Below are 12,647 nucleotides of genomic sequence, written 5' to 3' on the forward strand. Positions count from 1 at the left end.
TAGGGTACATCACAGCCCATGTCACAGAGATGTGCTGCTCTCCACTTTGTGTCTCCAGCAGCTCAACCCTCCCATGTGGCTCTTAAGGGTGTTTTTACTTCAATGAGGGATGAGTAGTAAAAGGGTGAGTCAGTGATGGAATCATGTGAGCTGGTGTGAGGGGCTAACCCTACTGTGGCTGCATTAATAGCCGGGCACGCCTTGGATCCCTGGACTGGAGAATACATCCTGTGCTGTGAGCAAGATTCATGCTAACCTTCAGCATGAAGCGAGGTCACACCTGTGCTCTTCCCCACGCCCCTGAGTTCGTAGAACTATGGTGTTGATTCTCCATGCATCACACAGTTAATGCTATGAGTATCTCAAGCTGGGTCCCAAAGGATTCCTTTTTACCACCAGCTTTCACCCAGTTCTTGTGAAATGGAAGTGGACTCAGGAGTCGCAGGGAATCTACTCACTGGTAATTCTGTTTGTTCTAGGGCTGTAAGATGTGTCATGTGGTGTCTACCATGAAGACCCCTCCTAACCTTCAATCAGACTCATGAATGAATTACTCCACCTCTTGGAGAAGGGAAGTAAAGGTGTAGGGATAAAGGAAAGCATGTCACTGACTTTCCTGGAACATTTTCTTCTACTCTTCGAAAATAGGCGAACTGATGAGGAAACGTTCACGTAACTTTCTACTTCTAAACCAATCACATCACAGCTATAACAACGAATCAGATTCACACAAAAGTGTCTCTCAAAACTGGCATTTGGCCTTTCTATACTAATTTGCATTATGAGTCTTGAGGAAAAACACATTTTTATATTTCACAAGCTGGTCATTTTAATAAGAGCGACGCTATAAATTTCATATTTTTATTAAAAAAAATATTCTGCCCTGATAATTAATTTTTTGTAAATACAGCACCTTCTGTACATTATTATCCTTGTAGCTCTACAGATTCACAATCTCCACATGTTTTATAAGGAAAATAAATATTTGTTAAATACATACTAAAAGCCATAATCGAATTCAGAATTAGGCTTCAAAGAAAGAAATCTCTCACTCAAATCACCAAACAGTTGCTCTGACTGGAACAGCATCCCACTCAGTTCAGCAGATGCCCTTGTAAGTGGTAGGATTTGCACCACTTCACCACTTCGAATCCCTGATCCAGGATGTAACTCGTAGTTTGCACCCTATGACTAGATCTGTTCATGTGCTCATTGGCTATTCCTTTATTTCCAATTGTCCTTGTGATCTGATGTCACTCTGGGATTCTGCAGTCAGCTCAACATGAACAATACGCCTCCGTGAAGCAGGAAGAGGGGAATGCTTCATTAGGTAGCACTTCCTAATTACTTCAACGTTACAACTTTACCCTCCCTCCCCGCTAGAGGTTGAAGGACTTTCACCACCTCATAAGTCTGTATATTGTAGGACTGGTGTTAGCTTTACAGAGAGGACGAATTCATGTCTGGGTCCCGTGTCCTATGCTGAATTCTCCTGTCTTGCCAAACCTTGAGTCTGAACCTTTGGCACGTTTTCGAAGTTCAGCAGCTTTTGAAATTTCACCATCAGGAAGTCAAGTCTAGAGTGTCTGCCATTTTAGCTCGGTCTGGCCCTGTCTGAAAAAGGACCCATCGCTGACAACACATGACACCAGACACTCTCAATGGCCTGCAGCACACGCTGCATTCAGTCACAAAGGCGAGGATTTCGTTCCTGTCCTGGTGTGGCCCAGAGGGTTGAACCTCAGCTGGAGTGATATGCATTGTCTTTATGTAGTGGACATTTTACACGTCCTCCTATAAAGCTTTCTTGTCCTGGTGGCTCAGAGCCTGTGACACACAGTATGGGATGATCCCAACAACAACAAGTGGTACAGCTGCACTTTTACAGAATGACAACACGTAGAACAGCAGCTCCACCTTCGTTGGTGGCTTGAAGGAGTCGAAGAGATGGAGGACGATGAGGCAGGAGATGATGCAGTACAGACGGAAAGTCACCTGTGCCCCTTGTTTCCCTCTGCAGCTCTCCTGGTACATACGCGAGTTGAGAGCCAGCCCCAGGCCGCAGAAGATTCCCAGGTTCCTGAGCAGTCCAGCAAAGGGGGTGGTGTCGATGTGGATCCACTCGGGCCTCGAGCACCACCGCTTGGCTTTCTCCAGGGTCCAGAGAAGGTCCACACCCAGGGCTTTCAGAATGATGTAGAAACCCAGGGCAAAGATGAAGAGGAAGAGGGTGGTGTAGAGGTATCTCTTCAGGCTTGTCTTGTAGATGGAGGGGATGTGGTGGAAAGCTTCAGCAACAGCCATGCCTATAAATGCAAAAGATAAAGAACATTAGGAATAACGTTACAGGCGATTGAGAAAATGAAGCGACTCGGAAAAAGCCATATAGCCAACATTAAAAGCACCAGTAATATTAATTTGGAGGCCAGAATAAGACCACAGGAACATCCTAAAATGATGGTAAAGATCAGGTACTTTGCAAGGAGCATAGTACAGGATATGTTAAAAGTAATGCTCTAAAAGGTTTCCTTGATTATTAGTTACTCACCATAGAAGTAAAGGGAGGACAGAGACTAATCACAACACTGACCTGAAATGACCCCGGTGATGACTTGATGCGGAAAGTGAGCGGCGAGGAATATCCTGGACAAACAAACACAGATCTGCACCACCCAGAACCCTGTCCAGACAGCACCGCGGAGACACCTGGAACACAAGAAAAGGAGGAAAAACATTAACGAAAATGCAATTCAGTAATGTAATCATTAGAGCTACATCCGGTGCACGTCTAGCAGTGGCCTGTGACACAGAATATATTGAGAGAGTGTCCTAGGGAAGATGAATATAGCAGATAAAAGGGCGCCTGTAAAGACATAAGAAACGTCTCCTCCACGCACATGCTACTAATGAAACCTAAGAGAACACGTGCTGCACATGGGGAAGGGCTGGCCTAGGTATACATCACAATGTCCTGTCTATTTCTCGACCCTGACAAAATGATTGTCAGTATTTCTGGAGGTGTTCTTCAGCAAGGAAAAAAGAGAGGGAATATATATATTTTTATCAATATTTTTATCAAACAAAATGAGCATATAGGTGACCTAGCATTGAAAAATAATTTTCTCTCTTGTCACAAAGGTGCTGCTCGCTGTTGGAGAAGATTTACTCTAGTGGCCGTCTACTGATTTGCAACTCAAATTCTCCTGCAGTCACGGGTAGAGCAACTCTGGCCTAGAGCCGTCCGGCCCTTGTTCAGTCCAGCGACGAGATACTGAACAAGCCAAGAAGCCAAATACTGGCCATCTAGCCAAGAAGGAGGACATCTACTGTTCTAACAACAGAGTAATTCGGTGGTTTGCTTATTTTACACTTGGCTTTCCAAGGCACTAGATCCCAGGGGCATCGAAGCATGTGATCCATGTATGAATGTTGTAAAGTGCATAGAGAATTCGATCATTAAATCATTGCATCAAACTGAGATGTCTATCACTCCACCCAATGCAAGACGTGGTCGTGGTGAGTCTCTATAGCTGTTAATTACTGCCTCTGCCACATATTTCCCTTTACAAGTAAAGGTGCCCCCTTTAAAGATTCCAAGTCACCTGACTTGCTTTTCATCACTCACCAGTTCTTGAACTTGGGTGTGTCCTTCTTCAGCACAATGGAGAGAAGTGACGTCACCATCACATAGTAAACTCCAGCGGCTCCCATGGCATGACCAGAGGGACTTCCTGCGGACACAAATGAAAGGTATCCAATAAGGAGCAGGTCTATTGGAAGCTTACAAGGTCATTGATATTCATAAATAACTTACTGATCTTTTAAAGTTATAACTACAAAAGAAACTATGGCACCTCATAGAGAAGCTACCATTTATAGGTGAGTCAAACTAAGGCCCTAGACAAAGTTCTCTTATTCACTTATGTGGAGGATCAGAAGGTGGACCCCCACCAGTTTTTCCTGTTCCTGAGATCAGATTACTCTTCCCAGCCAATGATCTCACTTTCATATACATCTCTGTCCTTCCATACGAAGCTTATGGCGCTTTCGCTCTCTGTTCTCTATTTTTTCTAGGTCATAAATTGATTTATCTAGAGAGAGGCCTTGTTAAGAACAGTAAAATCTAGTCTGGTCTTTAGAATGACCAACAAATATGGTGATAAAAGCTTTTGGTAGCACTGAAAGTAAACAGGTCATTCAGACTCAAGAAATATTTCTGAAAAGGCTGGTTCCCTTTCTCTGGATATTAGCAGTACAACCATATTTTATTCACAAGATCTCAGGTGCTCACCTGGGCCAGTCTCACAGGTGACCGGGTACTGCTCGATGACCGGCGCAGATGCGTTGTTGTAATAATCAGTGTCATGGACCCACCAGTATGGTCTCTGGCCCGAGAGGATCCTGCAATTCAAATCAAGGGGTTAATGGCAGACAGAAGGAAAATGCAAACAATAATAATACGAACTGAGGAGATGAAAGTATGTATTAGCCAATAAAATACTTCAGTGGGGAAGGTCCTCTACCACGAACCATTACTACTCAATCCTAGGGACAGCCCATTGGCATCCAGCAGCTTTTAGCGCCTTGAGACCCGCACGGGTGAGTAGCGCGCTTTATAAATGTTAATGATTTGATTTGATTTATCACATAGAAACTCCTACTAGGGGACTGAAAAAAGGCAGTGACAAAAGGCACTTAAGTAGCTTGGTCAGACAAGCACCGACGCTGCACTGAGGTGCCCTGAATGTGCTGTGCTATGTGTACAAGTTGGGATAGCAGAGAAAACAACCTTTCACTGCAGAAGCTGGTCTGTTTGTCCCATGCTGAGTAACGTGAAGGAGGTCCCTAAACCTTCCATATTGTCATAGTCCGCAATAGGGGTCTGATGTATCCATGGCTTGTGAAGGTTTGATAGAAACATGTCCTGTAGTCAAATACAAGCCAGCATTTTGACAAAGCTGTGAGACAAAAACTCTGATTTGAAACTGGGGATACGGGCTATGGATAAACAAGATTGCACCCCATTTGCAGGCCATATAGAGGTTTAATCAGTTGGAGCAGTAGTTAAGGGCTATTGGTCTCATTCACTTTGGCCATTATTCTGACTCAAAATACGCAATGAGTTTTGCCCCAAACTTTACTTATTGGTACTCCCATATAGTGCTACAGGCACAATCAGTTCCACTGGCAGAAAATTACATTTGTGCCAGGCACTATCACCGAGATTAAGTTTAGTATTTTTTACATACTTTCTCAACTAGTCTTTCCACTAACCAACTTTGAGTCGGTCCTAAATCGGTTTGGCAAACGCCTAAACTGGGCTGCGGCAAAACGTCACTTCCTCAAAAGTAATATTTTGATATCCTAACCTAAGGAATATCAGCTCCCCGTGATCACTTAACCAGTAATAGATCCACCCAAATATTATGTGTGGCCAAGCTTAGGAACGGCTTTCACGTGATAGAATATAAAGGGGGTCATTACAACCTCGGCTGTCTTTTTACAAGACCGCCGAGGGATCACAGTGCTGAAGACCGCCAGTGGTGGTGGTTTTCCGCTCGGCGTATTATGACTGTTGGCAGCTCTACGTCGTTTTTCCGACGGAATAGCCATAGTGACGGGCGGCGGGGAAGTGGAGGTTGCTCCACCTCCACGCCAACAGAACACCGCCCAGCGAATCATGTCCTGTGATTCGCCGCAGCGGTGTTCTGTTGGCGGTGTGGTGTCGGCGGAGCTGTCCCCATGGCTCCCGTCCCCTCCCGGAGGATCGACAGAACAGGTAAGTCGATCGTCTGTTAGGGGAGGGGGGTGGGGGGGTGTTGTGTGTTGTGTGGGTGCATGGGGGTGTGCATGGGTGTATGTGGAGGGGGTGTGTGAGTGCGTGTATGCTTGCGGGGCTGTTGTGTGATTGGGAATGAGTGCGTGTATGTCTGTAGGTATGTCTGTATGGATGTGCGCGTGTATGTTTGAATGTGGGTGTGTGTGTCTGACTGTGTGTGTGGATGTTGGCATGTATGTCGGTGTGTGTGCGTGTATGTGTGTTGGTGGTGCCTGCGTGCGTGTCCGGTGTGTATGTGTAAGGTAATGTCGGGGGTCGGGGTGGGGAGGGGGGTCCTGTCACCTTTGGGGGGTGGCAGGAGTGGTGGGGGTGTAGGGGAGGGAGTCGGGTGGGGGGTGACCCCCATCAGTGCCAGGGAAGGAATTCCCTGGCACTGACTGTGCTTACCGCCATTGATTTCATTGCGGTTCCTACCACTAGAAATCCACAGCGGTAAGCCGGGTCAAAATACCGGCGGCGGTATTGTCACGCCCACTGGGCTGGAGACCCAGGTCTCCAGCCCAGCGGGCGGAACGGAGAAGCGGCGGATGACCATGGCGGTAACCGCCATGGTCATAATCCTCATAAAAAGACCGTCAGCCTGTTGGCGGTCTTACCGCTGCTTTAACACCGTCCGCCAGGGTTGTAATGACCCCCAAAATGCTTTAAAAATGCAACAAAATCTGCACTTACTCCAATGCATTTAAAACCACTGAAACGTTTCGATCAAATAATACCACAATCGTAAAATAAAAGTTAAAAATCTACCAGTTCCCTCTAGCACCAAGACCATAAGGGCAATTTATGAAATGGGAGAAAGTAATTCCCCACCTTTAGAGCTTGAGAATTGAATGATTTCTCAAGGAGTTAAAAAGTAATTCTCATTCCTGATGGTAATATTTGAAAGTAAGTAAATAAATGGATAAATTAATTAAAAATATGTTAATTTATTACACGTAACCCTTTCTTTCTTCGTAGCTTGATATCATGTACATTAAAAATATGTATTTTTCACCCCAGGCTCCTCTTCCGATCAGGCACCAACATTTGTGTAGTTTCTTTTGTGGCAGCCAACTGCTGGTGTCACTCATCTGGATGTATTATGTTGGCAGGTAGATAGTGGCTTGGGTAGAGTTCTATGTATCAATCAAATTCGCATGTTTTTTAGGAGTATTTGTCCATTTACTTGGAGTACAAGCAGCCAGTACGTCTCTTACCCTCTATAGTCAAACACATATGCACTCCAGTGTTTAGACATCTGTGGTAGAATTCCTAATTATTTTAATATTTTTGCTTAGTGTACTTAATATAAACTTAGGCACAAAATACTTCAACTCGCCTTTCGAGCCAGCTTTTGATATTTTGTTTGGGGTAGGTTGTTATCGATGGTAATCACACAAACCATTTGAAAGGAGAGGAAGCCTGCCCTTCTGAGAAAAGTGGGATATCCCAAGACTTCCACAGTGCTTCTGGAAGGACGAGAGGTCTGGGACAGAGTCAGTCACCTTTGTGGAGAACTTGAATTGTGACTCAATCTCCTTCAACTCCGCTGTTCTTCAAACTACACTCTAACTGCAGAGAAATAATCTACTTTTCACACAGGCTGGACACCGATGGAAACAGAAGATTTTCTAAGGCTTTGCTCCGGCTCTACCACGAGTCCAGTTGATGCAAAGTGGCACATGCTGTGTACTGTCCACCACAAGAGGTGAGTTGGGCTGGAAAGGTGAACTTTTCACAGCTCTTTGCCGTTTGGCACAAAAGGAAGATTTCTGAGGTGGAACAGCCAGAAAAAGCTTGATCTACTAAGATAGCCAGACTGGACTTCATATCAAAAACTCACTCCTACTTGAAGCAAGAGCAAAGAGAAACGTGCTAATTTTACCCAAAAAGATATCCACTGCTTGTGTGCTTGTGCTCTGCAGTGCACAAGTTCAACTTTCTGAGTTTGTCTGTGCATCGGAGTGTGTGCTGGAAGGATAGGCCTCTAATACAAATCCAGCGCACACTCAATTCTGCACCATGATGTGATGCTGTGTGTTGTGCTGTGCAGCCTTGCTTGAGCACCATCTCAGGGAGAGACACCAGCAGCAGGCCAGGCTTAGTAGACATGGCTCTGTGCGGTTTTCCTCTTGCACAATACAGCACAGCAACATTGGATGTTGCCTTCAGTTGCATTAAATATTATTAACTCAGGGCCATCGCGCCTCATGTCTGGAACTCTTCCACCCTGACACAGTGAAGAAAACTAACTCTATAAATCATTAGGAAATGTCTAGAAATATCACTTGTACAATCACCATTTGCAGAACACGTGCAAAAGGAGGCAGTGATGTGTTAGTCGCTGTGATTGGCTATGCACCTGCACGACGTCACTGACTTGAGGTGGTACAAGGCATAAAAAAAAGCAGTTTCTCCAAGTTCATGTGCTTCTCAACAAGGCAGAGGACCGGAAGACCGGAGGCCTTGTGTCCATCAGATCTAAAATGTAGCTCTACAAAGGCAGATAAGTTGAAATAACGAGCATTTAGAATTTAAAGTTACTACTTCTGGTGTGGGCACATTCCTTCTACACAGTCTCATGTCTCCAGGATGGGTGTTGGTCATTTCTGTTGCAATGAATGGTGGCATCTGTGGGACTCATGCAGTCCGACCGTGAGGCTACGTGCCTGGTACTCAACAGCAGCCAGGTTAAACCAACCACCAAAGGGTTACTGTATTCAGACATACATAACCGCAATGCCCCGGCTCCCTCTGTAAGGAACTCTTGGTCTTGGAAACTTGCATTTGTAGAGGGGAAGTGAGAATTGGGGTGTCAGGACCAGCGGTGGGGGTCCTATTGTCCTCTTCTCTGAAAGGTATGAAGGTGATACGAAGACTCATTCCTCAAAATGTATGAAGGTGGTACGAAGACTCATTCCTCAAAATAATCAGGGGTCTTTGATGAGCTTTTGCTTTCAAGGACACTGTTAACCCAAACATACTTTGGTGAAAAACCATACAATGTTCTGGACAATGACTGACGCCAAGCTGCCACCAATAAGTAGTGACATAGCAGACTTGAGATGATCACAGCTGCGCCTAAAACACTAAACCTGGGTCTAGACACAAAGTCTCAAGCAGAAGTGTTTGTGCTGGATGATCAGAGGCTGTGGGCCTGTGTTCTGCAGAACTTGAGATTACTGAGTCCAGGGGCTGATAAGATCTTAGATTGCATGAAAAAATCCTCCCAGAAGGCATCTCATTTTAGAGAAGAACAGATAAGTTCAATTTGTAAGAATTCATGCAATTTAGGGAGATAAAGAGGCTGAAATAGTAGATGGTAGACTCCCTTACGTTGGGAGAGATCAGAGAAGGAAACCCCAAGTGCTAAGGAAGTAAAAAAATTCCCTACGTTATTTATCCATAACCCAATCAAGTGCAACAAACCATGGAGCACTTGGAGGAGGGCATTTTGTCAATCAGATCATTTTCTAATTAGAGACAGACTGCACCTGCTCTACACATTTGGCAATCCAGGCAGTCACACGGGTTGGCAGATAGGGGTGACGGCTTTGTCTTAAAGTGAGGAATACTACGATGTTGAATCACAGAGGGCTTCATAAATTGTTGGACCAGTAATGAAATTACAGCCACCATGTTCTCAGCTCCCGGGTAGGTCCTGTACTCACCATTTGAAGACGAGGTTGAGCCAGTCTCCGATCACGGCCACCCAGATGAGCTTGATGCCCACCGCCTCGCACAGGTGGAACCAGATGGGGAAGAAGACGAAGAAGGTGTTGCGGAGGTCAGCGGCGAAGGAGACGAACATGAACCAATCCTGGGAGCTCTTGTAGTTCACCTGGAGGTACTGCACCATCTGGGCCCCGGAGTCGTGGAGGAGGTCCATGCCGGTCTCCATGTTAGCGCTATGGTGTCAACAGTCGGGCTGGTGTGAGCTCTGCCTGTATCTCTGTAGCTCTCTGCTTCTGCTGACCCTGCACCGCTCCTGCTCCCTTTATACCATCCTGACCTCTTGTTTGCCGTTCACTGACGTCACAGCCAATGATCTTTGAACCCAAAAACACACTTTTAACAGAATAAAGAAAACAGCCAAACACTAGAACCTCGAGATGGGTGACGCACATGTCCAAAGACAGACTTGTGTAAAAAACATACTGCTCATTCACACACTGCACCTGTGGGCATTAACCCTTTATGCCCCAAGGTTTATTTTCAAGAGATTTTTACTTGATTCTGAAACAACGTCTGAAACTGCTTGAAATCATCAGATTTTCGACACCCAATACGTGTTGTCAACCGCAGAGTGCTAGTTAGAGTCTGCACTGGGATGTGAGCGAAATTACTAAAGGTTTCCAATGGAAACATTGCAAAGTGTTATTTCAAAACATGCATCCATTGTGCACAACCCTGTGCAAAGACAACATTTAGCCAAGAAAATTCTGCCTTAAGCTCGATAGTTGTGCAGAAATTTTCACCTGCGAATTAAGTTTTTTAACGACGATGAAATAGCCAACTCTGTGAAGCTAGCAAGTTTCTCACTTTTGAACACAATAATTTAAGACTGCCCAATTACCCACAACACTTTATTCATTGTTGCAGGTGGTGTCTTGTTAGAAAAAATCTCTTGAACAAGTCAGTGCCTGCGAAGTAGTGTTTAATTTGTGCTTGTTGTTTCCGGTGCTGAGCACCGGCACTTATTTTTGAGGGCTGGGGCTTATTCTTCTGCCCCAACCGTTTGCTGCGAGCAAAAGACATATGGGAAAGACGGAGGAAGAGAAAAACGAAAAAGCGTCACAAAGGGAGAAAGAAGACAGCTGCAGGAGTGAGCTGGAGGGGCAGGGATTGAATGTAAATGGATTGAAGAGGCCCTAGATGGCTTCAGGATTATGCTGCCTCAGTATTCCGTGCTCAGCGCGAAGGTCTGACAGGAGGAGGACAGCGTCAGTCACATGTCCGGCACTTGCTCTGTGCAACCCATACTAAACTAGCCTCCTCTCTTCTTTGTTTGTCAAGCAGTCCCTCTATTATGGGCTGGCCTATGGATTGCTCTTTGTTCCACAAAAGAGAGTTCTGGGCAATCTGTTTGGCATGTGTGGCTAAATAGTGTGCCCAGTACTCACAGCTGGCAGAAACCTGATGCCCCCCTGCATAGCACATGGAGGGGGCCCCTTCCTCCCCGGCCCACCGCCTACCTACCAGTTCCGCAGAGGGCCCTGTTGCAGCTCGGGGACCCCGCAGCACCCCTGGTGCTGCAGGGCCTTTTGTTACGTCACTGATAGTTGGCTCTCGCTCCTCGGCCCTGCGTGCTTGTCCCAGATTATATAGCCTGTGCTTGTTGCCACGTGCCACAGGGTACAAGCTGCTTCCGCACAGCGCATGCCACTGGCCTGTAAGCATCTATCAAACAACAACAACGCAATCTGTACGGAGCGGGATCGAGCAGCAGTGCCTGGTTCCGCTTGAAGAGACCTCTAGACAGGGTGTTAGTGGTGTAGATCTTTATAGGCACTAACAGGTGTCTGGTAAGGACTAGGGACAACCATGGAGAAGTGATTACCGGAAGAGCAAAAGATAGTTTATTTCTTGGAAAAATCGTCTCCTAGACCTGAGCGGCATTTTTAGACCCTGGACACTGAACATTGTTCTTTGCTTTTTATGAACATTTTTAAGTCGAAAACGTGCTGAGTGATGGGATAAAAGTAAAAAAAAAATCAAGAACGAGATGAGCTGCAGCATTGTGTAACACCCTGGTATGGTGCCAGAACCACAGCATTATACCCTGGTATGGTGACAGAACCACAGCATCCTGTGACACCAGGGTATGGTGCCAGAACCACAGCATTCTGTGATACCAGGGTATGGTGCCAGAACCACAGCATTCTGTGACACCAGGGTATGGTGCTAGAACCGCAGGATTGTGTAACACCCAGGGTTTGGTTGCAGAACCACAGCATCCTGTAACACCCGGAGTAAGGCGGTAGAACCCCAGCATTGTGTAACACCCTGGTATGGTGGCAGAACCCCAGCATTGTGTAACACCTTGATATGGTGGCAGGCCCACGGCATTCTGTAACACCCAGGGTATGTTGGCAGAACCCCAGCATTGTGCAGCTACCGTCGGGTGGGGAATGGAGGCAGAACCACAGCATTCTGTAACACCTGGGGTATGGTGGCAGAACTACACCATTCTGTAACACCCATGGTATGGTGGAAGAACCACAGCATTGTGTAACACACGGACATGATGAGAGAAGCACAGCATTCTGTAACACCCAGGATATGGTGGAAGAACCATAGCAGTGTGTAACACACTCGCATGGTGACAGAACCACAGCATTCTGTAACACCTCATTTATGGTGTTGAACCACAGCATTCTGTAACACCCAGGGTATGGTGGAAGAACAATAGCAGTGTGTAACACACACGCATGGTGAGAGAACCACAGCATTCTGTAACACCTCATTTATGGTGTTGAACCACAGCATTCTGTAACACCCAGGGTATGGTGGAAGAACAATAGCAGTGTGTAACACACGCGCATGGTGAGAGAACCACAGCATTCTGTAACACCTCATTTATGGTGGGGGAACCACAGCATTCTGTAACACCCAGGGTCTGGTGGAAGAGCCTCTACTGAAGCTTCCAGCTAAAATAGTCCAACATGGAGAGTCCTAAACCATTATCGTCTCTTCATCTTCTACTCCCTATACCACAGGGTATGATACCAGAATATTGTTGTCAGTCGTTGTCCGACATAAATATTATATCTTAAGCATCATTTTCCAACACTGGAGTTAATCATAGAAAATCTACAATTAAGGGCAC

General features: G+C 45.9%; 1 protein-coding gene across 1 annotated transcript; it reads right to left on the minus strand.

Moving 5' to 3' along the window:
• Positions 1-921: 921 nt before the first annotated feature.
• On the minus strand, positions 922-9,722 carry LOC138301894 (glucose-6-phosphatase catalytic subunit 1-like). Its single transcript, XM_069242370.1, has 5 exons — positions 9,490-9,722; positions 4,292-4,401; positions 3,626-3,731; positions 2,591-2,706; positions 922-2,306 (listed from the first exon to the last, which is right to left on the minus strand). The coding sequence occupies exons 1-5, from the start codon at positions 9,717-9,719 to the stop codon at positions 1,795-1,797; spliced, it is 1,074 nt and encodes a 357-aa protein (XP_069098471.1). The 5' UTR covers positions 9,720-9,722; the 3' UTR covers positions 922-1,794.
• Positions 9,723-12,647: the final 2,925 nt, after the last annotated feature.

This window comes from Pleurodeles waltl, chromosome 6 (assembly GCF_031143425.1).
Source record: "Pleurodeles waltl isolate 20211129_DDA chromosome 6, aPleWal1.hap1.20221129, whole genome shotgun sequence".
In the NCBI taxonomy this organism is placed as follows: Eukaryota; Metazoa; Chordata; class Amphibia; order Caudata; family Salamandridae; genus Pleurodeles; species Pleurodeles waltl.

Excerpts from the sequence above, each read along its gene's own strand:
- LOC138301894 (XM_069242370.1), bottom strand. The coding sequence starts at position 9,719 with ATGGAGACCGGCATGGACCTCCTCCACGACTCCGGGGCCCAGATGGTG. Across the intron at positions 2,707-3,625 it reads ACACCCAAGTTCAAGAACTG|GTGTCTCCGCGGTGCTGTCT; the intron begins GTGAGTGATGAA and ends CTTGTGTTCCAG. Across the intron at positions 2,307-2,590 it reads CATCACCGGGGTCATTTCAG|GCATGGCTGTTGCTGAAGCT; the intron begins GTCAGTGTTGTG and ends TTGCATTTATAG.